Consider the following 26,151-nt stretch of genomic DNA (forward strand, 5'->3'; position numbering starts at 1 on the left):
ACGTACTTACTGAAATTTTTTTGGCGTATTTTGGCCTTTTGACTTTGTTTATGGTTGTATTTTGGCCCACAGAAGCTTATTTTTCTGTAGTTAACATATCTTTAGGTTTAGAAATCCTTCCAGAATGTCACACCTTCAGGTTAGTACTGATTTGATTGGTTAGGGGGGTGCCAGGTAAGCAAATTTGGATCTTCACTCGCATTTATTACTCTACCCAGTGAGGAGCTAGCTTGGCAGGAGGATTATAGCTCTTGGCTGTGACAGAAGCCTTTGCAGCCATAGCTGGCTGCTAAAATAGGAATTGGGAACTATAATGTTGATAGGCAGGGAAGCAGGAGAAAAACTTCCAAGAAAAGGAAATGGATTCATAGTAGAAAAGCAGTGTCAAGATAAAATATGGACACCTCAAAAGACAAAACATCAAAGCAAGTGAAGCTTTGATCTGGTTAAAATGTATTAAATCCTCTGGTTAAAGATTTGTAGAGATGAGTGATAGTTCCCTATAGATTGATCCGCATCCTTGATAACGTTTTCTGGAGTTGTCGGGAATTTTGGAGAGTGTTTGACTTGGCGTGGTAATGTTAAAACAAAACCAAAAAAATGTGGAGGAGGAATCTTTAGGAAGGAAATATTCCAAATAGACTGACTGACTATTTTTATCAGTCCTTTTAAAATTCAGGGCTTCTGAAAGGAACCATGTTTCCGTCATCCTTGTATACACAGAAAGATCTAATGTGGGATGGGCAGAGAGTGTGAGATAATCCTTTATGGCATGGAAATAAAGTGTTATATTTATTTTTTATCTTAAAAACAGAAGAGGTGGGGCTTCACAAATGTGTAAAATATGAATTGACATGCCCACAGTTAGTCCTTTTGACAGACGGTCAGGCGTCGTGTGTTTCAAGAAGTGAGAAGAGCGAGTTGAGAACTCTTTTGTCTTTGTTGTGTTTGGAAGCACCGCTCTTCACGCGGCCCGGTACACGGCTTTCCCGTTCAGCTATCTGAATGGTAGACTCTTAGGTGACAAATTAGAGTGAAGCTAAAAATCTTTTGCACCACTGTAAGAGCTGAAAAATGTGAAAGATGACTTGAGCTTTTGTTTGCTTATTCACAAAAAGGTAAACATACTATATTATTTTAAAAATAAGTTTGCTGCCCTGTTTAAGCCAGTGGCTGTGACCTAGCCAGATTGTGGGGTAATGATACTTAACCTGTCATTTCAAAGTAAAGGTGAAATTTTAAGAGGAAATTTTTAAGTGCTTTTCAAAACAAATTCATAATAAAAAAGATCCTTTTGGAAAGAAAAGTTGGAAATTTTGTTTTGTTAATTTTGTTGTAAAAATGTCATACACAAAATCCATATTTGTACTCTTGAGAAATGTAGAAAAATCTTTTAAAAAGAAACTTTTATATTTATAGAAATAGGACATGTGCACGTGTGTGTATATGTACAGATGGGTGTTGTGTACATATATGTTTTATGTTTACATACAATTTTAAACTTTTTTATTGATACATAATTGTACATATTTATGGGGTACATGTGATAGTTTGATAAATGCATATAATGTGTGACAGCCAAATTAGGGCAGTTGTGGTATCCATCACCTGAAACATTTGTCATTTCTTTGTGTTGAGAGCATTTTAAATCTTCCTATTTCGAAATACACAGTAAGTTATTGTAAACTGTAGTCACACTACTGCGTTAACACTAGAACTTGTTTCTTCTAACTGTACATTTGTACCAACGAACCAACCTCTCTTCACTCCCCCTGACCACACAGCGCCCTTCCCAGCCTCTGGTAATTCCTATTTTACTCTTGGCCTCCATAAAATCAACTTACTTGGCTTCTCCATATGAGTGAGAACATAATGGTATTTGTCTTTCAACTTTGGTTACATCTTCCTGCCACAGCAGTTAGGTTTTCTGAAGATACATGGTATTCATCTCTTCTATGGGTTAAATGTACTTTTGAGGGCTAGCCTGGGAAATTAACCACCATGTCCGACATCTTTCTGTGTGTAAAATAAATGCCAAGCATTTTGTGTATAAAATAAATGACACAAGCAAACTTTTGGCACATAGCTTGCAAATTTGCTTTCCTCTAATGTTTAATAGATTACTTTGGTGGAGCTAATTGTAACATGTAGGTTCCCTGTTCAGAATTTATCACTGCATATAATTATTTTTTATGTTTAAGCAGTTTGTATAGCTATAAGAATGGCTTACCTTGTAAGCATTTGTGTTGAAAATGATACTAAATTAAATTTAAGAATATAGTAACTCAGCAATCTGTGAGTAGAATTTTAAATTGCAGTAAATTTGAGATTGCCTCTACAGGTATAATAAGAGCTCAGAGACTTTGTTATTTAATGATGATCTTTTGAATCTGTGTTCCCACTTTTTAAATGATTTAATTTTCTTGGACTCAGAGTAGCCAGTGCTGGGTTGAGCTGCCTGCAGGAGGAAAGGATCAGTTGGGAAGTTAAGACAAGGGAGCAGAGAATGAGGATCTAGACGCCTTGGATAAGAATCCAGTTCAACAAACAGCTGCGCAGATGGGACCGCAGAGGCTGGAGGACAGAATGAGGTCATGACACCCTCCTGGGCATCCGTGAAAGGCAGGGCAAACAGCACGAGGCAACTGTCAGAAGTAGCCAGGCCCCAGCTAGTGTAAGGCGAACTGGGCTGAGCAAAGGGATGGCACAGGCCCTCAGTGGGAAGCTGGTGTTGCCTTGGGAGCCGGCCCCGTGGGAGGCAGCTGGCCGCCCTGCTCACACTGCATCACAGTTTGACTTCCCTTGCCACCCGAGGGCTCCTGACGGGCGTTTCCACTGCCTGTGGTGCTCGCTGGGTGCTGTTAACTTGGGGAAGAAGTGAGGAGAAACGACTCTCCGACGGCTTCAGATCCTTGACTGCAGGTCCGTTAAGCTTTCTGGAATTTTGGGTCCTGCCCTTGTTCTGGCCCTTGTGTTAGATAGGATGAGTTCCTGTCCATAATAAAGCCCGAGAAGCAGGCCCTCTTCCAGCAATAATAGGCAGTGTGATCTTGGATAAGTAGTTGATGCCAAGGTCTGGAAAGTTGTAGCCTGCCAGTTTTATGAAACTCACAGAGCATTATAAATAGTTGTGGGTTTTTTTTTTTACTCTATGGTTAAAAATTAGGAAATTCCATTTTTTAAAAAAACCAAGATTATTTACTTTGTCTTTAAAAAATGTCCCTACCACTCAAATGTGTACTAATACCCAGGGCCAATTCACTGTTTTTATTAGCAGAGTTGGTAGATACGTGTTTGCTACTCTGAACTTCCAGTTTCATTTTGTCGAAATTGAGCGTCGTTATGCTAACCTACTGTATATACATAAGTAAAAGTAATTTTAAAAGTTAAAACTATTGAAATGTAAGTTCATCTGAGGTTTTTTTTAACGACAGTTTTTTTCTTAACCAGTTTTGTGCAGGAGCTATGAAAGTGATTTTCTTTTATTTACTTTTTATTCTCTGTGTTCTTTCCCCTGCTCACCTTTTTTACTGAGCAGTTGAATGTGTAAGCCTGTCTTCAACTTGCGTTGATTTGCGAGCATTCTTTGTTAATCTGGAGAGAATTTTTTTTTTTTATGATCAATCAAATTCTTGGCGTAGGAAAGACTGTATCATCTGGCTGACATGAAAATAGTCACAAGAGCCTTTAAGTGCTGGAAACATTGTGACATCTCTCCAGGATTTCCTGGTTACTCAGGCTGCCACATTTGTTGCTGGAATTTCAATATCCTTTGTCGCTCTCAGCTCTAGGGTGCAATGACTTGTGTGACGTTTGGGTTGTAAATTGTACCGAGGCTCTCTAAGTATATAAATAAAGCTTCAGAATCCTGCACATACTAGTAGAAATAGGAAGCACATGTCTAAATGGGTTTCCATGATTTCGCCTGTCAGCATTGAAACATTGAAAGGAGAAGTAATGCAGTTGGGATCCTTTTGCTTCAGTTGCTTGTTCTTCCATCACTGGTAGTTCAGTACCTCCCAGGGTTTGAAACGTATGTCAGTAATCAAGGGGTCCAGCGTTCTCACAGGGACTCGGGCGTGCAGATGGTGATTTTAGAAAATGGGGGTGGTGGGAAGTCCTGGGATTGGTTGAGGTATTGTTCAGCAAAAAAAGAACTTTGTACCATGACTTTGAAAACCACACCAGTCTCAAGCATTTTCAACCATAGTATTTGTGTGTGTGTGTGTGTGTGTGTGTGTGTGTGTGTGTGTGTGTGTATTTGCCGTTCAGAGAGTCTTTATCCTAGAGAAACAAGGTCTTACTGATGCTTCCTAAGCTACGTCTCTGTGCTTACGCCTCATGTATTTGTTTATTCACTTTTAACAAATGGAAATGGCCATTTCCTTACTCATTGAGTGTGCTACTGCTCACTATTGCTGCCCAGCGAATGACTGCAAAACTTTGTGACTTAAAACGACAGGACACATTGTCTCAGACCGTGTCTGTGAGTTAGGCATCTGGGAGTTGCTTAACTTGGATGGGTCTGGTCTGGTTCTGGGCCGTGTCTGGGCTGCACTCACCTGGAGGGTCCACGTCTAAGGGGGCTCAGTCACATACATGGCAGGTTAGTGCCAATTGCTGGCAGGAGGCCTCTCTTCCATACCACGTGGACTGCTTGAGTATCCTCCCAAAATAACAGCTTGCTGTACCCAGAGCGAGGGTTCTAAGAGAAAGCAAGACAGTAGCTACCTCTTTTATGATCTAGTCTCCAAAACCACACCCTCTTACTACAGTATCCTGTTCGTTACATGGGACACCCTGTTCACTGTGGGAGGGGACCGCACAAGGGTGGACATACCAGCAGACGAGACTCTCTGGGGTTGTCTGGGAAGCTGGCGATCACAACTGGTCAGCAGCTCTCTTGGTCATCATTTGTTGTTTCCTGTTCTTAACTAGCACTGTGGAATTAGAGTGGGCATTCTATATGTATTGCTCCTCATGAAAATATATCAAAAGAATTTGAGAAACGCCAAGTGTCCAGACTGCCAGAAGCACGGTGATAGATCATAAGTTGCATCAATTTAGAGTTTACTAATCTGAGAATTTGTGTTAATGTAGGAGTCATTTACAGGATTCTTCTTTAGTCACAAATGTAGAATGATTTCATTTGGGAAGGCCTTTTGAATCGGCAAGATGAGTAGGTGTAAAAGTGAAAGTTACTTCCTTCATGCCTGGCCAAAAAAGAAAAGAAGGTGAAAGTTACAGATTGGCAAATATGTCTTTGATAGTTACATAAGTGGAATTATTCTGCATCTGCAAACTTCCTTCAGTTTATCTAATTATGCTTGACATTATTTTTTATGTGCAGGCATTCCCCAACTGGATTTTTAAATTACAGTCTTTTAAAGTTCATCATCAGGAATTTAGGGTTTTTTTCCCCCACAGGAAAAAATTTTACATTGTTCTTGCGGTTCTTTGAATCAAACTAGTGTTCCAAGGCTAAACCACAGTGCTTAATGTATTAGAGACTATTTTTGTTTTGAAAGTTAGGAGAAAGTAATACCATTGCAGTTTTACTAATTAAAGAACCCAAAGAACAGCAATCGCAAGTAGGAAAAATTATCTTAAATTGGTGCTTAAGGAAAAATTTGTAGAATTTGAGAGAAGGCCTTAGAAATTTAGAGAAATTCCTAAAAGGGTCTCTAGATTTCATTTTAATACACAAATGAATCAAACCCTATTCTCATTCTTACTGGCTTCAAGGTGTTTTTTTCTTTGGTTTTAGGATTTTGTTTTTTTGTTTTTGTTTTTGTTTTTTGAGATGGACTCTTACTCTGTCGCTTAGGCTGGAGTGCAGTGGCACGATCTTGGCTCACTGCAGTCCCCGCCTCCTGGGTTCAAGCGATTCTCCTACCTCAGCCTCCTGAGTAGCTGGGGTTACAGGCGCCTGCCACTGTGCCCGGGTAATATTTTGTATTTTTAGTAGAGATGGGATTTCACTTTGTTAGCCAGGATGGTCTCCATCTCCTGACCTCGTGATCTGCCCACGATGGCCTCCCGAAGTCCTGGGATTACAGGCGTGAGCCACCGCACCTGGCCAGTTTTAAGTTTTTTTTTTTGTTTTTGTTTTTTTAATCTGCTAGGAAGTCTTAAAATAGAATGGAGAAAATGAAAGACTTTACTGATGTTATCTGGTAAGTGTTAGAAGAGGCATAGATGCATTGGAGACTGGAAGGGAATAAGGGAATTTGGAAAAAACAAGCTGGATTTTTAAAATGTATTACTTTTCATGACTTACAAGCTGATGCTTAGAAGATCTGTGTGTAGGCCGGGCATGGTGGCTCATGTCTATAATCCCAGTACTTTGGGAGGCCGAGGCGGGCGGATCACCTGAGGTCAGGAGTTTGAGACCAGCCTGGCAAACATGGTGAAACCCCATCTGTACTAAAAATACAAAAAACTGGCCAGGCTTGGTGGTGCACGCCTATTGTTCCAGCTACTCGGGAGGCTGAGGCAGGAGAATTGCTTGAACCTGGGAGGTGGAGGTTGCAGTGAGCTGAGATCGCGTCTTTGCACTCCAGCCTGGGCAACAAGAGTGAAACTCCATCTCAAAAAAAAAAAAAAAAAAGAAAAGAAAAGAAACAGAAACAGGCTAGTCATTGGGAAAATTTTCCGTTTATGAGTCTTGAGTCAGAAAATTGGTGAAATGCCCTTTGGAAGCTGAGTCAGTGCTTATGACTAGTTTTAGGATATGTCTGTTTCTGAGTTTCTAAGATCCTTGCTGGATCTTTGAGTTTTGAAAAATTTCTCTTAGTCCAGTGATACTTTCACATTGGTATCAACTTTGATGAAATATTTAAAATGTTCCTAACTATTGTAAGTAGATGTGGGTTAAGCTAAGTAAATCAGTGAATCCAATTGGTGTGTAATGAAATCGTAAGGCATGGGTCCCAACCTCAGAATGCTTCCCATTTGGTTGTGGAGACGGGTCACATGTATCATGTTAAATAATGGAGATTAAAAAGTTTGCAATTAACCTTTTTTTTAGTGATTTCTTTTTTTTGTTAGTGAAATTTAAAATCTATTTCCCCAAGGTAATCTTTGGAGTTCAACCTAATTTTGGTGATAATGTAAGTGCCAGATTTAATGTTGTGTCTCCTCCCCACCACGACCCCCGCAAACCCCAACCTTCCATACATTAGTTGAAAGGGCCCTGCAGGAAGATTCTGAAGTCCCAGGCAAATGTAATAGGGGTAGGGAGAGGACTTATTTAGAGAGATGGTGGTAAAAGTCTCAAACTCCACATTTCTAGAACAAACAGGTTACTTGTAAGGAGCAGTCAGAGATACTCAGACCAGTAAAATACTTCTGTAACACTAGAAGTGAGAAGACATGGGAACATTATCTAGAAACTATCGAGAGGAAATGACTGCAGACCAAAAATCCTACGCGTAGTAGTCAAATAATAAAGGTCAAGGGGAAAAAAGGAATGTTTGGAAATGCAAGGAACACCAACTATAGACCTCAGATGCTGAAGAATATGCTTGAGGTGTTCTCCCAGATTAAAGTCAAAGCATAGCACAGTTCTAAGGACAAAAGAAGTCAGTGAGCGTCAAAAGCAAGTGCAGTTGGATAATCAACTTGTTCCGTATTGCAAGCCCTTACACCTCCATGGGCAGAGTTAATCACGTCTGTGTTCTGCTTTTGTGTCTCTTTCCTCCTCACCCCATTCTAACCCTGCCCCCATCTCCTACACGCTGCTGAGCTGTCATTTCAGTGGACTTGCAGGAAGGAGGGGAGGTAAAAGCATGGGATCAGTCTAACATCTTGATTTGGAAAATCTGTTTTTAAAATACCGTGCGTCTTACCACGAAAGGTTGCTGTGAAGAGTTGTTGGTCAGGGCTCATGCTGCAAACAACAGAAACCAGCAATGGAGGATTTAAACAAAAAAGAAATCTGTGGACAGGATTCTGGGTGATTCCTGGGCTCCTGGAGAAGGCTGGAGAACCCGGCTCAGTTGGTTGGAAATTGGACAAAATTGATTTCGCAGTGACAGCACTGTACCTTCGCTTAGAAATAAATTGCCTTTTTCTTCTTTTTTCCAAACAGGTTATATATTTGGGGAGAACTCCAGAAGAAGCATATAGAATATTAATCTTTGGAGAGACATCCTATATTCCTTTCAGGTAAATATAAGAATGATGTGGTAGATTCAGGTAATCAGATCCTTGCCAGAAATATCTTGATAGTTGTTTCTGAAAAAAGAAGATCTGGTAAATAGTCATTTTAGGGTGAGCACAAATAACACCACACATCTGGGTTTTTCCACAGTGACAATGCTCACCTTTTGTCATGGGGGCGCTATCTTGTGCATCGTAGGATGTTGAGTGGCGTCCATGGCTTCTGCCCACTAGATGCTGGTAAAATCCCCACACCCACTCTAATTGTCAAAACTCAGAATGTCTCTGCAGACATTGCCATATATCCCTGTAAGTGGCCTTGGGGGATGGAGAGCAAAATCTCCCTACGTTGAGAACCACTGCCGTTGATGAAAACTAAGCTTTGGCTGGGCACAGTGGCTCATGCCTGTAATCCCAGCAAATTGGGATGCCAAGGTGGAATGATTGCCTGAGCCCAGGAGTTCCAGACCAACCTCAGCAACAAAGACAGGCCCCATCTCTACAAAAAAAAAAAAAAAATCAGCCAGGCATGGTTGCGCGTGCCTGTGGTCCCAGCTACTTGGGAGGCTGAGGCTGGAGGATTGTTTGAGCCCAGGAGTTCGAGGGTGCGGTGAGTGAGCTATGGTCACACCACAGCACTCAAGCCTGGGCAATAGAGAGATAACTTGTCTCAAAAACAAAAACAAAACCAAAAACCCAAAACCTAGGCTTCGTACTCAGGTGAGAATCCTGGGCTGTGGTACTCAAAACTCCCACTGAGGAGTGTGGTTCCTGAGAAGTGAAGACATGTTCCCAGTAATCAGTAGTTACTTTCTGGGTCCAAAATGAACCCCTTTTTTCTGGGCACACAGTCAGTAGAGATAGCCGGTAAGGTTGCTAATGCAGTACCACTTCCAGAAAAACCAGTCAAGTCGCTGTGTTCAGAGGTGGTAGATAGTGATGTCTACAGGAATGGATGACATCCTCATCTCAAGCTTAGCATGCGATTGTGTTGAAGATATTTCAAGAGGACTGGTGCTTAAATCAAATTAAGTTCTAAAAATGTTTCTGCTTGTTTATCAAAATACTTGACATAGCTCTATAATGTAAATACTTGTATGGTAGGTACTTAATGGGTAATAAATGTGTGAAATAATTTTACTCATTGAAGACTTTGATATTTTCAAAACTGCTTGTTCTTCCATTCACAAATTAGTTCACTGCTTGTACAGTGAACTAATAACTATTGCTTATTAGTTCATTGTTCAAACTAATTAGTTCATTAATTTATCGTATTAGGATTGTTGCATATACCACAAATGCCTGATTTTGAATGTGTGGCCCTGACTTTAAAAAAGGAAGTTTGTGAATCTGACTTCATTTTAGATGAGCTTTGGCATAGGTACTTGTAATTATTGGCAGAATCTCCTTTTCAAATAACTTTATAGGCCCGCCTGTGGACTTACTCCATGAAATAACAATTTCTCAGGGCAGTCGTAAGACTTCAGTAACACACTGCATGAAAGATTGTGAAGATCGGTGATTTAGCAAATTAGAATTGGCTTGAACCCAGTATCATCCCTTTCTGCTAGGTCATGGCTCATCTTAAGTATTCTTTTATTTGAGGTAGGTAGGAAGGGAAGGGGGGAGATAAAGATTATTTTCTAAGCTGGAAAATTCTTCTTCTCAACCTATAACATAACAGCAACCACATTCTTCCTTTAAAAGAAATGCTTGGCCGGGCGCGGTGGCTCAAGCCTGTAATCCCAGCACTTTGGGAGGCCGAGACGGGCGGATCACAAGGTCAGGAGATCGAGACCATCCTGGCTAACACGGTGAAACCCCGTCTCTACTAAAAATACAAAAGTCCCAGCTGCTCGGGAGGCTGAGGCAGGAGAATGGCGTGAACCCGGGAGGCGGAGCTTGCAGTGAGCTAAGATCTGGCCACTGCACTCCAGCCTGGGTGACAGAGCGAGACTCCGTCTCAAAAAAAAAAAAAACCGAAATGATTGTATTTTTGGTCTTGAGTCACAGGCACCTTGGTCATCTCCTGATGTGGTGACATTTGTTCTATAGAACTCTTCTTTATAATGATAATCCTTTGCGATGCCACTCTTCCATTTACAGCACAAGATCCTGAGATAGGAACGTGCTCACACATTTCACACAGTGTGGCACTGTTGATGTGAAAAAAGACGTTTTGAGTTAATCTAAATACAGGTACCAAAAACAGAATAAGCATTGCTTACTGCCTTGCTGTGTTTCAAATTATTGAAGTTTGGCACTGAGAAATGAAGTTAGTTCCTTGTGGTCCCAGGAGCATCAGTCAGTAATTCTCCAAAAGGCAAGACACAACTAGAAACCATTCAGGTTTGTGAAATTTGAATCTCTTCTATCATAGACACTAGGTATTTGATTTATCTAAACAGTGTTTTTTTTTTTTTTTCTTTTTTTTTTTGAGTTGGAGTCTTGCTCTGTCACCAAGCTGGAGTGCGGTGGTGTGATCTGGGCTCACTGCAACCTCCGCCTCCCAGGTTCAAGCGATTCTCCTGCCTCAGCCTGCCCAGTAGCTGGGACTACAGGTGCATGCCACCACGCCTGGCTAATTTTTGTATTTTTAGTAGAGAAAAGAATTTCACCATGTTGGCCAGCACGGTCTTGATTTCTTGACCTCGTGATCCGCCCGCCTCAGCCTCCCAAAGGGTTGGGATTATAGGCGTGAGCCACCGCGCCTGACCTAAACGCTGTTTCCTTAAGTGTGGCCTGTGAACTGGTGCTGGTCTGTGATGAGAGAAATACAGAAGCTGTGAGTAAGATTTTAGAAGCATTTATAGTTATTGAATAGAGCAATTTTATGTCTGTAGAATCAAACAGTAGAAGAAATTTGGACTTGTATTTTGTTTTTTTTTTTCCCTTTCATTTTTCTAGTAATTTATTCACAAAAATAAGATTACTGCGTTACTGGGTATGTAATACTACAGTACTATTGCATTTCATATTTATTTTACAAAAGTGTCAACCTATGATTGACTTAGTTTTTTTTTTTTTTTTTGAGACGGAGTCTCGCTCTGTCACCCAGGCTGGAGTGCAGTGGCCGGATCTCAGGTCACTGCAAGCTCCGCCTCCCAGGTTTACGCCATTCTCCTGCCTCAGCCTCCCGAGTAGCTGGGACTACAGACGCCCGCCACCTCGCCCGGCTGGTTTTTTTGTATTTTTTAGTAGAGACGGGGTTTCACCGTGTTAGCCAGGATGGTCTCGATCTCCTGACCTCGTGATCCGCCCGTCTCGGCCTCCCAAAGTGCTGGGATTACAGGCTTGAGCCACCGCGCCCGGCCGACTTAAAGTTTTTAAATTTAGTGCTTCCTCACATATAGTGTTCTAAAGAACTTATCAGTTAGAAAGTAGTCCAATCAGAATTAATAAAGCCTGATAATATTTTGATAGAAATGACATTATATTCTTTGTATCTTGCCACTTCAAGTACATAGAATAAATGTAACCAACAAAGTATTGCTAATAAGACATTGTGCAAGAATGGCAATCATTTATAGTGAATAAGTTACTTTATGTTACATGGCAATGTTTTATTTAATTAGATTTAATTCAGCTTAGATCGAATTCTCTTTTTTTTTATTTTCTTTTTCTGAGACGAAATCTTGCTCTGTCGCACAGGCTGGAGTGCAGTGGCACAATGTCGGCTCACTGCAACCTCTGCCTCCCAGGTTCAAGCAATTCTCACGCCTCACCCTCTAGAGCAGGCGCCACCATGCCTGGCTAATTTTTGTATTTTTGGTAGAGATGGGGTTTCACTATGTTGCCCAGGCTAGTCTCAAACCCTTGGCCTCAAGTGATCCGCCCACCTTGGCCTCCCAAAGTGCTGGGAATACAGGGGTGAGCTACAGAGTTTTAAAGTGCATGTGTGTGTGTGTGTGTGTGTGTGTGCGTGCGCAAGTGCGTGTGTTTATATGATTCCTTACCGAGTTATAGTAAATATTTCTCTGTGTCTGGTCTGCATGATTAAATAGTATAAAATATAGTTTACTTTTTTTAAAATGTCATAGGATCATTGTTATGAACAGTGTGTGTTTCTGTTCTCTGGTATTATCTCTTTGCTTCTTAGTTGTTTTTGTGGTGGGGGGGGCTTGCCTCTGCTTCCTGTTTTCTTGAGAGGTAGCATTGTATATTTGTTAATAGCTTGACTTGACATCAGATGGGAGTTTTGCTGTCAGCTCTGCTACTGATATCTCTGTGGTCTTTTACAGATTTGAGCCTTGGTCTCCTAGTCTTTAAACAGAAACAGTAATAAAATCTCCCTGAGGGGGTTGTGAGGATGAAGTGACATCCTGCATATAAAACACATGGTATAGGCTGGGTATGGCGGCTCATGCCTATAATTCCAGCACTTTGGAATGCTGAGGCGGGAGGATGGCTTGAGGCCGGGAGTTGGAAGACCAGACTGGGCAGCATAGCAAGACCGTTTCTCTCTGGGGGGAAAAAAAATTAGCTGGGCATGGTAGCATATTTCTGTAGTCATAGCTACTTGGGAGACTAAGGCAGGAGGATCCCTCAAGCCTAGGAGGCTTCAGTGGGCTTTGATTATGCCACTGCACTCAGCCTGCACAACAGAACAAGACTATGTCTTTCTTTTTTCTTTTTTTTTTTTTTTTGAGACAGACTCTCCCTCTGTCACCCCAGGCTGGAGTGCATTGGTGTGGTCTTGGCTCACTGCAGCCTCCTCCTCCCAGGTTCAAGCGATTCTCCTGCCTCAGCCTCCTGAGTAGCTGGGATTACCGGTACCCACCACCACGCCTGGCTAATTTTCTGTAGTTTTAGTAGAGACGGGGTTTCACCGTGTTAGCCGAGATGGTCTCCGTCTCCTGACCTCGTGATCCTCTTGCCTCAGCCTCCCAAAGTGCTGGGATTACAGGCATGAGCTACCACGCCCGGCCATTTACCTACATTTTTAAAAAATCACTATCTTGGGCCAGGTGCAGCGTTTCACACCTGTAATTCCAGCACTTTGGGAGGCTGAGATAGGCGGATCTCCTGAGGTCAGGAGTTCGAGACCAGCCTGGCCAATGTGGTGAAACCCTATCTCTACTAAAAATACAAAAATTAGCAGGGCATGGTGGCGCACACCTGTAATCAAATCCCAGCTACTCTGGAGGCTGAGGCACAAGAATCACTTGAACCTGGGATGCAGATATTGCAGTGAGCTGAGATTGCGTCATTGCACTCCAGCCTGGGCGACAAGAGCGAAACTCCGTCCCCCAAAAAAAAGTTATCTGTCTCCTGAAAGATTCCCTCCTACCCCTTTCCAGTCAGTCATCACCCCCAGCTAATCATTGCTCTGACTTCTATCACTAAAAGTTTTGCTTGCTTTTGAACTTCAGATAACTGGTATGCATTTTGGGGAGCTGGCAACTGGATTTCACATATGTAATGTCCATGAGATCTACCTGTGTTGTGGCAGGTATCAGTAGTTCATCCTTTTTTTTTTTGCTTTTGTAGCATTCCAGTCTATGAATATACCACCATTTATTTACCTGTTGTCCTTTTGATGGATATTTGGGTCATTTGCAGTTTTTGGCTGTGGTGAATACGAGCTGCTATGAAAGTTGCCATTCTTTAAAACTAGTATTTGACATTGTTGTGCAGTTTCCAAGCAGTGCCCCTTTATTGGTTCTTACGTGTTTTCCAAATTTGTTAAATGATCTTGGTGACGAGGATCCCTCCCCACTCCCCAAGGCTTATAAACCGAGCCTCAGAGTTGCTGTTCTGCCTATTGGAAGAAGACTGAATGCTCGGTGGGAGGAAGATGTGATGTGGGTGTGTCTAAAATTGGAGGTGCTAATGAAATAAACTTGAGTGAACAAAGATTCTTGTCGTATATTCAGATTCTATGATGTATGAGGCAGGACTTCAGCAGGGCCCAGATGAAAGCTTGTGAAATCATCACAGATTGGAGTGGGGCTGTGCAAAAGAAAAGAGAAAGCATTGAAGAAGTTTGTCAAAATGTCACAGAGACTGAATCAACATGCCTTTAACTTGATTGGAAAATAATTATCAGTAGGTTAAGAAGATAATCAGGCCGGGCGCGGTGGCTCAAGCCTGTAATCCCAGCCCTTTGGGAGGCCAAGGTGGGTGAGTCATAGGAGATCGAGACCATCCTGGCTAACACGGTGAAACCCCATCTCTACTAAAAATACAATAGAATTAGCTGGGTGTGGTGGCGGGTGCCTGTAATCCCAGTTACTCGGGAGGCTGAGGCGGGAGAATGGCGTGAACCCGGGAGACGGAGCTTGCAGTGAGCCGAGATCACGCCACTGCACTCACTCCTGAGGGAGACTGTGTCTCAAAAAATAAAAGAAGATAATCGTAGTCCTTCACAGAGGAGACATGGTTAAAATCATTGGTATCCAGCTTGAGGGTTTACTCCATTTCCGTTGATAATTTTGATTTGATTTAGGCTAAACTACTTCATTTTCCTGCCTTAGTTTTTCTACCTAAATGGGTTGTTTATTCCATGAACACCCTATTTCTACAAAACCAGGATTTGTATTGATTTGTAGGTCGGTGGTTCATAAACTTGAACACAATCACAGACATCTAGAGGACCTGTTAAGACACAAATTACCTGGCCCTGATTCAGTAGATGTGGGGTGGCCCTGAGAATTTGCATTTCTGATGGGTGGGGTGGTCCTGGTGCTGCTGGCCTGGGGACCACCGCTGCAAGTCCTTTTGTTTTTTTTTCTTTCTGAATATTGCCAATAAGGTGTTGGGAAAATCATGGTCTTTTAGGTTAGATAAAGACCTTTTCTAGGATGTAGAAGACAAGGTTTTCAATTCAGAACCTTATAGAACAAAAATGGTGTGTTCTAAGACCTTGTGTCGGCTGAACGCAGTGGCTCACACCTAAAATCCCAGCACTTTGGGAGGCTGAAACAGGCAGATTGCTTGAGCTCAGGAGTTCCAGACCAGCCTGGGCAACATGGTGAAACCCCAACTTTACCAAAAAACAAAAATGTAGCCAGGCATGGTGGTGTGCACCTGTGGTCCCAGCTACTCCAGAGGCTGAGGTGGGAGGATTACTTTAGCCCAGGAGGTCAAGGCTGCAGTGAGCCATGCTTGCACCACTGCACTCCAGCCTGGGCAACAGAGCAAGACCCTGTCTCAAAAAAAGAAAACAAAACAAGACCCTGCATTCTGTCCTCGTGAAGGTTCGCATAGCTTAGTAATTCTAAGCAGCTCAGTCAGTAACATTGAAGACGATTTTAGCTGAAAAGGATGCCTTTTCTTTCCCTCATTGCTGTAGTCTTGGCCCTTAAGGTTTGAGCAAGAATTAAAAGTTTAAAATGTGTAACTTACAGTTTTTAACAAAACTCTAATTTTTTTTTTTTTTTTTGAGATAGGAGTCTTGCTTTGTCACCAGGCTGGAGTGCAGTGGCGCGATCTTGGCTCACTGCAACCTCCGCCTCCCGGGTTCAAGTGATTCCCCTGCCTTAGCTTCCCAAGTAGCTGGGACTACAGGTGTGTGCCACCACACCCAGCTAATTTTTATATTTTTAGTAGAGACAGGGTTTCACCATGTTGGCCAGGATGATCTCAATCTCTTGACCTCATGATCCACCTGCCTCGGCCTCCCAAAGTGCTGGGATTACAGGCGTGAGCCACCGCGTCCGGCCTCAAAAACACTAATCTTTTAAGTGTACAGCAGTAAGATTTTACATATATGTATGTAACTGCCTCACAGTAAGAAATATTACAGTGTGAAGACCCAAATAAGATGGGGAATTAGTGAGAGCTCCACCAGCAACCCTGTTGCCCCAGAAGCAAATGAGTACCGTTCAGATAGGCACAGTTTTTCTGCGTGCCTAGCTTAATCATGATTAAATTAATTTTTTTGTTGCCTAATTCCAGAAAATTTCATCTTGTAATGGCTCAAGGTAGCCAAAAAGGAGAAGCAGGTAGGGATCAGGGGTGCCTTATTTCTCTGGGTAAAACCTTACTTGATATTAAGAGATTCATATACTAAGATTACTGCTATGTGTTGATGCAGTGTTGGGGTGGATGGAGTTGTCTATAAAGTAATATAAGCACTTTCCCAAAACTAGTGACCCTGTGGAAGGTAGTTGGCTCGTTAGATCCTGTGGTTTTATTGGTATTACTACTGTCCTTTAAGAATCAGGAAGAAGGCGGGGCACAGCAGTTTACACCTGTCATCTCAACACTTCGGGAGGCCAAAAAGGTGAGAGGACTGCTTAAGACTAGGAGTTGTTTGTTTTTTTGTTTTTTTCTTTTAGATGGAGTCTTGCTTTGTTGCCCAGGCTGGAGTGCAGTGGCACAAGCTCTGCTCAATGCAGGCTCCGCCTCCGGGTTCACGCCATTCTGCCTCAGCCTCCCAAGTAGCTGTGACTATAGGTGCCCACCACCACGCCCAGCTAATTTTGTGTATTTTTAGTAGAGACGGGGTTTCCCCGTGTTAGCCAGGATAATTTCGATCTCCTGACCTCGTGATCCGCCCGCCTCGGCCTCCCAAAGTGCTGGGATTACAGGCGTGAACCATCGCGCCTGGCCAGTTTTTTTTGGTTTGTTTTGAGATAGAGTCTCACTCTGTCACCCAGGCGGGAGTGCAGTGGTATGATCTCGGCTCACTGCAGCCTCCATCTACTGAGTTCAAGCAGTTCTCTACCTTAGCCTCCTGAGTAGCTGGGATTACAGGCCCGCCACCATGCCTGGCTAAGTTTTGTATTTTTAGTAGAGACGGGGTTTCACCATCTTGGCCAGGCTGGTCTTGAACTCCTGACTTCGTGATCCACCTGCCTTGGCCTCTCAAAGTGCTGGGATTACAGGCGTCAGTCACCACACCCGGCATAGGCCAGAAGTTTAAGACCAGCCTGGGTATCATAATGAGACTCCGTCTCTACCTTGAAAAAAAAAAAGGAAAAAGTTAACTAGATGCGATGGTACATGCCTGTGGTCCTTGCTACTGGGGAGGCTGAGGTGGGAGGATCGCTTAAACCCAGGAGTTTGAGGCTGCAGTAAGCTATGATTATACCACTGTACCCCAACCTGGGCAACAGGGCAAGACGTTATCTCTATTAAAAAAGTTAAAAAACCCGGAAGTTATCTAGTTACATGGGTAAAAGTCTTTAGCATAATAATAGGAACAAAATGCTTATGACATTCTACCTAGTATTTTAAATATGACCTTGATTTCTCAGTATTTCTGTCATACTTGGTTGGAGACACACACACACAGACGCGCACATATACTTAGACACACATACACACATATGTTTATTACAGGATCAAAAAGCAGTCTTTCCCAATAAGATTTCATATGGTATTTTCCAGCTTAAAGAAAAAATTCAAATGCTTTGCCCTTTTAGGGGGAGAGATAGGTATTGATTTGTTGAATTCAAGAAGGTAGCTCAGCTATTAAAGCCAAAAATAATCCAGAGAGAATATTTGAAATTTAGGAAGTGGTCATTATTGATCCAGACCCATAAAACAGTACCTATTGGAATAGGTAGAAACTGCAGTGAAATTTGTAATTGATTTATCTTTTATTTAAAAAGTCAAAAGGTGAGATTTTTTTCTTGATAATGATTCTGAGTATATGTTTGATTTTAAATTCTAGTCAAGTTTGTCTTAGGTAAGTGTAATTGCAGAAGATTAACTAATCTATATTTTATTACTTTTGGGTTTCAGAGATGCTGCCTATGGAGGCTGCAATTTCTACATTACACTTCTTGACTGTTTCCATGCAGTAAAGAAGGTAAGTGACATATAGGCTGCACCCCGTTTGTGCTGAGGAACTAACATGTGGTCCAAGAAGACTAGGCCTTCTTCCCGAGATCTTTATGTTAACGTTTCTTCCAAGATGTATATGGTGACAGAGGTGCACTCACTTCCCAACTAATGTCAGAATGAGACCAAACCAGGAAACGGTTTATTCTGAATTTCTGAGTGCTTCTGTGTATGAGCTGGGGGAAAAGTCACTTAAGAAACAGGGAAAATAAGAGTTATACAACTAGGTTCTAGATCCAGAATTGGTTTTGAGTATATTGTGATCTAAAAGAACAAAAGTAAGGATGACTGGTCTACTGGTAAGTTCTCTTTGGTTTGTATATTCTGTATACCTGATTCCCGCCAATACCATTACCACAGATGTCACCCAGTCACTGTCAAACACTTAGACGTTCAATTTCTAGTTCAACAGAATTTGAATGCCTCATTTAGTTTGTTATACAGTTTTCTATGAAACTAAGTGGATCACGGCTGCTTTGTCAAACCATTTCCAAGTGATTTCTTGGGGTTATGACCAGGGCTGCTGTGTCGATTCCAGGGGACATGCCCATCACGTTCTACGTGAACAGGGTCCCCTGGGGTTACACAGTGCAGCAAGTCCTGGTATTAATGTCAGGACAGCACAAGAAACTAGAATGGTAAATCAGTAGCCCATAGATCAAATAAGCCTTTGACAGCACTCAAGTTTTCTGTAACTTGTGCTTTTAGAGCCAAAAGGAACCCAGGTTTACTTTCTTGTATAATGAAACATGGTGCCTTGCTGGGAATTGTGACTGACATGTCTTAAAACAAGGGGACTAATCAGCATACAAATTCAGAAACGAATTAGTGTACTTTTTTTCCTATATCAATCAGTGAGGTATGGGAACATAATTTGTTTGGATTTGAGTCCAGTGACTGTGGGGTATGGAGCTGATTGGGGTAGTTGTCATGGGCTCTGAGGCAGCTCCATGGGCCCTCAGTGTGGGCAGGTACGGGGCACTAGTGGAAATCTGGAGACTAAAGGGCAACAGGGGTAAATGGTACCTTCTAGTTGCAGTTGCAGCCCCTGCCAGGTGGGCTCATGCAGGTAGGTACACTCACCTTTAAAAAGAGAAAAGCAAAGCTTTGAGAGCTTTAGAAATGATCTATTATTATAACACCATATCGCAGCTTCTATTGTTACGTTTTGGCTTTTTTTTTTAATTGGGTATTGTACCCAAAGTCAATTAGCTGGTATGATAGGTCAAAGATTGCCCTTTTCCTACTATATTTTGGGTTTTTTAAATTACATTTTTATTTTTCCTGTGATGCTTGGCTAATTTTTGTATTTTTTTGTGGAGACGAGGTATCACTATGTTGCCTAGGCTGGTCTCGAACTCCTGAGCTCAAGTGATCCACTCACCTTGGCCTCCCAAAGTGCTGGGATTATAGGTGTGCACCGCTGCACCCAACCACTATATTTAGTTTTATTTAAGGGTCACTGGCTTCTGATTTTCAGTGTGAACATTTTTTATTTGTGACTGACTGTGAATATTGCATAGATGAAGAAACATGCATCAGGGTAATTATGTTTTCAGTGTGATCCGCTTCCAATAAGATCACCTCGTGAAATTCAAAGGAAAATAGGAATGCCTTGTAAACTACTTTTTTTATTGTTTCATTCTATTAGGAATAGCTGTAGTCCAAAATCATGAAATATATTGAAGTCAAGGAAATAAATTTTGTGATTGACTTAGTCTTGGGATTAGTGTTAAAATAACTATATAAATGAAGATCTTTTTAGTTGGTATTCTAGCCTTCTTATTTTACGTTTGTGTTTCAGTAGTTTATGTTTTGAAAACTGGGTGTACACAAGCCCCCTCTTTGAACCAAGAATACCTTGTGGATCAAGAGTTCTTGCTTCCCTCCTGTTTGGCTCAGTGATCAGCAAGCTGGGAGGACATTTCTCAGAGGCCACCAGCTCTGTTTGTCTTTGTCTCAGAAAATAGACACTCTGCTTATTTTGGTTATTAGCACACTCTGCGTGCTGTCACACAGAGGGAGGCTGTAGGATAGGACAGAAAATGTTTTGTTTTATTCCTATGGAAAGAATAACTTTTTTCCTCAAAATTTTTTATTTTAGTGTTGATGTCAAAGCTGTGTTTAGTTTAGGGAACATTGATTAAAGACTGTTCAGAAGAATTTGAAAATGAAGATATGGATGAAGTATGAGGGCTTTGTTTGGGATAAACTAGCCCATAGATTCTCTGCTCTTTCTTACCGATGTAGAGACCATTGGGTTGTGTATTATATTTGAATCCTAAACTTCTGAATTTTCAACCAGAGGTGGTGATCTGGTAAGAGAAGAGGATTACTTTCAGGGCGTGATTACTTAACAATGCATGGATAGGATGATTGGCGAATGAAAGTAAAAAAAGCACATCTCACAAACAAAACCCAAACAAAACACAACAAACTCATTATATGTAGTTATAACTAATTTCCATATAAAAGAAGCATTTAGAAGATGCCTCCCACTTCCTTTGAAAGCTGTTCAATGGAAAGTAATCTGATTATGACAATACTTTTGGGGGGCCCCCTGATATGTAGTATTCTGAAATTGGATAGGAAACTGTTTTCTTACTTGCATCCTTGTTCTTAAAAGCTTTCTTTTGGATTTTAGGCAATGCAGTATGGCTTCCTTAATTTCAACTCATTTAACCTTGATGAATATGAACACTATGAAGTAAGTCTTCAAGGATCATGTTTTCAACTCTTTCCCGCCTCCCCCCACCCCCAGCTTTATTGAGGGGAGTAATTGACAAATAAAACTTACATATACTTAAGATGTACAAAGTAATGTTTTGATATATGTATACACCATGAAATGATTAATCAAGCTAATTAGCATATTCATCACCTCACATAATTTAGTCTTTTGGTGTGTGGGATGAGGATACCTGAGATATACTCTAGCAGATTTCAAGCATACAGTACACACATTAGATCTCCAGAATTTACTCGTCCTCTTATGGTTTGTAGTCTGACCAAAATTTCTCTGCCTGTTTTTAATTTTTCTTTTTTAAAATTGAAAAAAGAGAGAGAGAGAGAAAGAGACCAAGTCTCACTCTGTTACCTAGGCTGAAGTACAGTGGTGTGCATGGCTCACTGCATGGCTCCCTGCAGCCTTGAACTTCTGGGCTTAAATGATCCTCTTTCTTCAGCCTCCCAAGTAGCTGGAATCACAGGTATGTACCACCATGCCTGGCTAATTTTTTTATTTTTATTTTTGTAGAGATGGGGTTTCACTTTGTTGCCCGTACTAGACTCGAACTCCTGGCTTCATGCACTTCTCCCACCTTGGCCTCCCAAAGTGCTAGGATTACAGACATGTACCACTGTGCACGACCCTGTTTTTAGCTTTCTCAATCACCCGTTTCACTTACAGAAGCAGTATTCTTGTTTTGTTTTAGATGTGTATAGAGTGAAAAAAAGTCAACTCTTCATCTTCTTATCCCTATTTCTCCAGTCCCAATTCTCAGTGGGAATTTCTACATTTGATGCACAATTCCGGAGTGAATGAATGTGCCGCTGTATGTTCTTTATACTGTTTAGTTTAAATGTATTTTAGTATTGATGACTGTCGCACAGTGATTGAGATGCTTTTAAAACCCTTAGTGTAGAATATGATGAGATGAATAGTCATACACCTAATTATCTCTGGAAAATATCTTTTTTTTGCCATAACCTGCTTTTTGTCAGGATACTTCTGGTTGCAAGTTACAGAAAGTAAACACAAATAGCTTAAATTAAAAAGGAAAAATTTGCCAGGCGCAGTGGCTCATGCCTGTAATCCTAGCATTTTGGGAGGCCTAGGTCGGCGGATTGCCTGAGCTCAGGAGTTCGAGACCAGCCTGGGCAACATGGTGAAACCCCATCTCTGAAATACAAAAAGTTAGCCAGGCGTGGTGGTGTGTGCCTATGGTCCCAGCTACTCAGGAGGCTGAGGCAAGAGAATCACTTGAACCCTGGAGGCAGAGGTTGCGGTGAGCTGAGATCACCTCACTGCACTCTAGCCTGGGTGACAGAGCGAGATTCTGTCTCAAAAAAAGGGAAAAATTTACTGGATTACATAATTAAAAGTCCAGGAACAGGTTTGGCTTCTAGCATACCCCTTCAGGTGCTCAGACACTTAATCAGAAATTGGACTTGAAGCTAGTTTTATTCTCAGGCCAGCCTTCTCCAGTAGTGGTACAAATGGCCCCCAGCACCTTTGATCTGCCAGTTTGGCAAGATGATCAGAAAAGTATAATCTTAGCTCCATCAGAAGGCCCACGAATGCATCTCACTGTCCTGACTTACAGCATGTGCCCATCTCTGCACCAGCCTGTGTTCTTTGGCAGGGCAGGGCTGGGCTAAGGAATACTCTGGCCAGCCTTAGTTCTCTGGCCATCCCAGGAGCCTGGGGCACAGGGTCAGCGCCATCAAACCAGCCGGACCAAAAAAAATTTATTTTCTAACAGTTTTATTTATTTTATTTTTAATTTTTATTTTATTTTATTTATTTTTTCTTCTTTCTTTATTCTTTCTTTCTTTCTTTCTTTCTTTCTTTCTTTCTTTCTCTTTCTTTCTTTCTTTCTTTCTTTCTTTCTTTCTTTTCTTTCTTTCTTTTCTTTCTTTCTTTTCTTTTCTTTCTTTTCTTTCTTTTTTTCTTTTCTTTCTTTTCTTCTGTCTGTCTTTTTGAGACCGAGTCTCGCTCTGTCGCCCAAACTGGAGTGGCCGGATCTCAGCTCACTGCAGTGAGCTTTGGGTTCACGCCATTCTCCTGCCTCAGCCTCCCGAGTAGCTGGGACTATAGTCGCCCACCACCTCGACCAGCTAGTTTTTTGTATTTTTTAGTAGAGACAAGGTTTCACTGTGTTGGCCAGGATGGTCTTGATCTCCTGACCTTGTGATCCTCCCGTCTTGGCCTCCCAAAGTGCTGGATTACAGGCTTGAGCCACCGCGCCCGGCCCTTTCTTTCTGTTTTAGAGGCAGGGTCTCACTCTGCTGCCCAGGCTAGAGTGCAGTGGTGCGATCTTGGCTCACTGCAAGTCTCAACCTCCTGGGTTCAAGTGATCCTCCCACCTCAAGCCTCCCAGTAGCGGGGACTACAGGCACATGCCACCATGCCCAGCTAATTTTTAAATTTTTTGTAGAGATGGGATTTGCCACGTTTCCCAGGCTGGTCACAAACTCCTGTGCTCAAGGGATCTACTTCCCTCGGTCTCCCCAAAGTGCTGGGATTACAAATGTGAGCCACCGCACCCAACCACACAAAATTTTTTTAAGAAGATAGGACAGGGCCAGGGAGAGATGAGCCAGGCAAAACCACAGGCGTGTTTCTATGTTTTTTAACATATATATATATTTTAAAAGAATAAGTAATTGATTCTACAGCTTCATCCTCCAAATAGGGAATGAGTAAGATACTGTGTTAAAGGCTTTTTCAGCCCAGAGTAATTGTAGCCTCCTGTCTTCTTAGCCTGCTGTAGTTACCTTGAGCAGACTTGCTCCCCAGCAATGGGAGGAGCAATGGGGACGTGATTTCTCAACAGCAGCACTTCATGTAGCAGCATCTGAATCCTCAGAGAAACTCTTTTTTCACAATGTCCAAAGGAAATATTATTTCAAACTCTTTTGTATAACTGAACTATTTTTTTCTTTTTCTTTTTCTTTTTTTTTTTTGAGATGGAGTCTCACTCTGTTGCCCAGGCTGGAGTGCAGTGGCCAGATCTCAGCTCACTGCAAGCTCCGCCTCCCGGGTTCACGCCATTCTCCTGCCTCAGCCTCCCGAGTAGCTGGGACTACAGGCGCCCACCACCTCGCCTGGCTAGATTTTTGTATTTTTTAGTAGTAGAGACGGGTTTCACCGTGTTAGCCAGGATGGTCTCGATCTCCTGACCTCGTGATCCGCCCGTCTCGGCCTCCCAAAGTGCTGGGATTACAGGCTTGAGCCACCGTGCCCGGCCAACTGAACTATTTTTTCAATTTCAGGTACTAATGACACTCAGTTGTTACTGTGATGTACCAAAGATGTAAGAATACATTGTAGGATTCTTTAGGGCCAACCCTGTCTTGACTTCTCTGACAGCAGTCCATTTCTAAAGTACAATGATGTTTAGCACCTTAAACCTACAGAATATAGCTAAATTATTAACACCTTTTTTGTGGCTGTCCTTTAAACATTTGAAGCAAGTTACTTTGTCTAGGTAAGCAAAACTGCTAAAAACACTAGTTGGTATTTGTTCCTTTTGTAGTGATGCCTTTGTATGCTGTTAATGAATAATATAGGCACCAAGTAACTCCCCTGTCACCACTGTAGAGATTGGAGGGTCTGGCCGGGGGGGTAGCAGGGGCACACCACAGATGTCTTCACCTCCATGAAGCTGTGTGGTAACACAGGGAACTGTTTAGGTTCCCATACACCAGTTTTGTTCAGTTATTATAGTGTATTTAGAAATTGGTGATAGTGTCTTTCATTGATTCTACAATGCCCATTTTTTCCTGTTTCAGCTCCTCCGAATTCAGGATGTATCTTAATTAACGGCATCAGCAATTCAGTGAAATCTAGTTGTTGCCAACAACTCATCACGAGTTTCTTATTTAAAAGTCCGGATTTCTGATTTCACTTTAAAATTGGAATATCTGGCAACAACTGCCCTCATTCCTGCTTTGACCTTTTCTTCTTCTTCTTCTTCTTCTTCTTCTTCTTCTTTTTTTTTTTCAAGAGATAGGGTCTCACTATGTTGCCCAGGCTGGACTCAAATTCCTGGGCTTACGTGATCCTTCTGCCTCAGTCTCCTAAGTAGCTAGGACTACAGGTGCACGCCACTGCACCCAGCTGCTTAGACCTTTGTATTATGGAACATGGGCTGACTGATTCCCCATGTTGATCATTAAGACCAGTAAGCTGGTGTGGGGTTACCTGCCTGGTCCTGAAGAGGTTCAAGAAACTCTGTTACTGACTCATTTTTAGGTACATGTAGAAACACCCTAATTGCAAAGCTAATTTATCTGTTGTTTTTAATCACGAGTTGTCTCCTTCTCCACTATAAAGTATCTTCTACTTCCTGCTTAAGTATCTCTTATCCATTTCATTAAGAGAGAAGTTTCTATTATTGTTCAATTTGAACTGTATCTATGTTATAATAGTAATGGTAACTCAATCCAAAGGACCTAATAACAGGAAGTAACGTGTCTTATATATCAGTTCATATTTGTTTTTTTCTAGGGACATACTGTGATCTCGGTATAGTTGTAATTTTGAGTTTCCTGGTGGGTTTAGTGAATTTATTTATTATTTTTATTATTTTTATTTTTTGAGACGGAGTTTTGCTCTTGTTGCCCAGGCTGGAGTGTAGTGGCACCATCTCGGCTCACCACATTCTGCCTCCTGGGTTCAAGCGATTCTCCTGCCTCAGCCTCCCAAGTAGCTGGGATTACAGGCATGCACCACCATGCCCGGCTAATATTGTAGTTTTAGTAGAGACAGGATTTCTCCAGTTGGTCAGGCTGATCACGAACAAATGAACTTTTTAAATTGGTTGCCTTATTAAATAGCTAGGAAAATAGTGGAGAGACAGTTTCTGTAAGTAGGTAAGTAAGTAAATATTGGGAAGCCAGAAACCTAAGTAGTTTTTCAAAAATCCTTTGTTTGTGGAGTCAAGATTACTCATGTTGGAAACCAGTTAGTCATTCAGGAAAACAGGGAAGTTCCCAGATTCCTTATACTGGAAAAGTTTGCTTGCTTTCTTATTAATTAGCAGCAACGAAATGAGAATTGATTCAGATAAAATAGCCAAATAGTTAGTATATTTGTGTGGCAGCAGTCAGCTCTATAGTCCAAGGGCTGATACCCTAGCAATGAAACACTGTTAAAAGAAGGTGATTGGGACCAGGATATATGTCCATTCCCTAGATATACTTAAAGCAGGGCAAATTGAGATTCGTGTCTCATGGCAATTTGTAAACAGCTTTTCCGCTAAAGCAGATGAGTTTGAAGTCCTTCAGAGACTCAGTCTTGAGTAGAGAGGTTGTGGGGAGTTTAAAAATGAATTGTGCTGGTCTTCCCCTTGCAGAAAGCAGAAAATGGAGATTTAAATTGGATAATACCAGACCGATTTATTGCCTTCTGTGGACCTCATTCAAGAGCCAGACTTGAAAGTGGTATGTGAAATTATGGCATCAATCTCA

At 41.8% G+C, this 26,151-nt stretch overlaps 1 protein-coding gene across 11 annotated transcripts in view; it reads left to right on the top strand.

Annotated features, from left to right (window-relative positions):
• Positions 1-26,151, top strand: part of LOC104658187 (dual specificity protein phosphatase CDC14B) — a 112,556-nt gene that overhangs the window by 52,667 nt on the left and 33,738 nt on the right. For 10 of the 11 annotated variants that reach the window (XM_030920250.1, XM_030920252.1, XM_030920251.1 and 7 more), the window contains exons 5-8: positions 8,093-8,169; positions 17,857-17,923; positions 20,600-20,662; positions 26,037-26,124. In XM_030920250.1, the coding sequence (XP_030776110.1) occupies positions 8,093-8,169; positions 17,857-17,923; positions 20,600-20,662; positions 26,037-26,124 (295 nt within the window). The remainder of the gene's footprint in view (positions 1-8,092; positions 8,170-17,856; positions 17,924-20,599; positions 20,663-26,036; positions 26,125-26,151) is intronic. The other variant, XM_030920253.1, reaches the window with a different exon arrangement.

This window comes from Rhinopithecus roxellana, chromosome 16, assembly GCF_007565055.1.
Source record: "Rhinopithecus roxellana isolate Shanxi Qingling chromosome 16, ASM756505v1, whole genome shotgun sequence".
NCBI lineage: Eukaryota > Metazoa > Chordata > Mammalia > Primates > Cercopithecidae > Rhinopithecus > Rhinopithecus roxellana.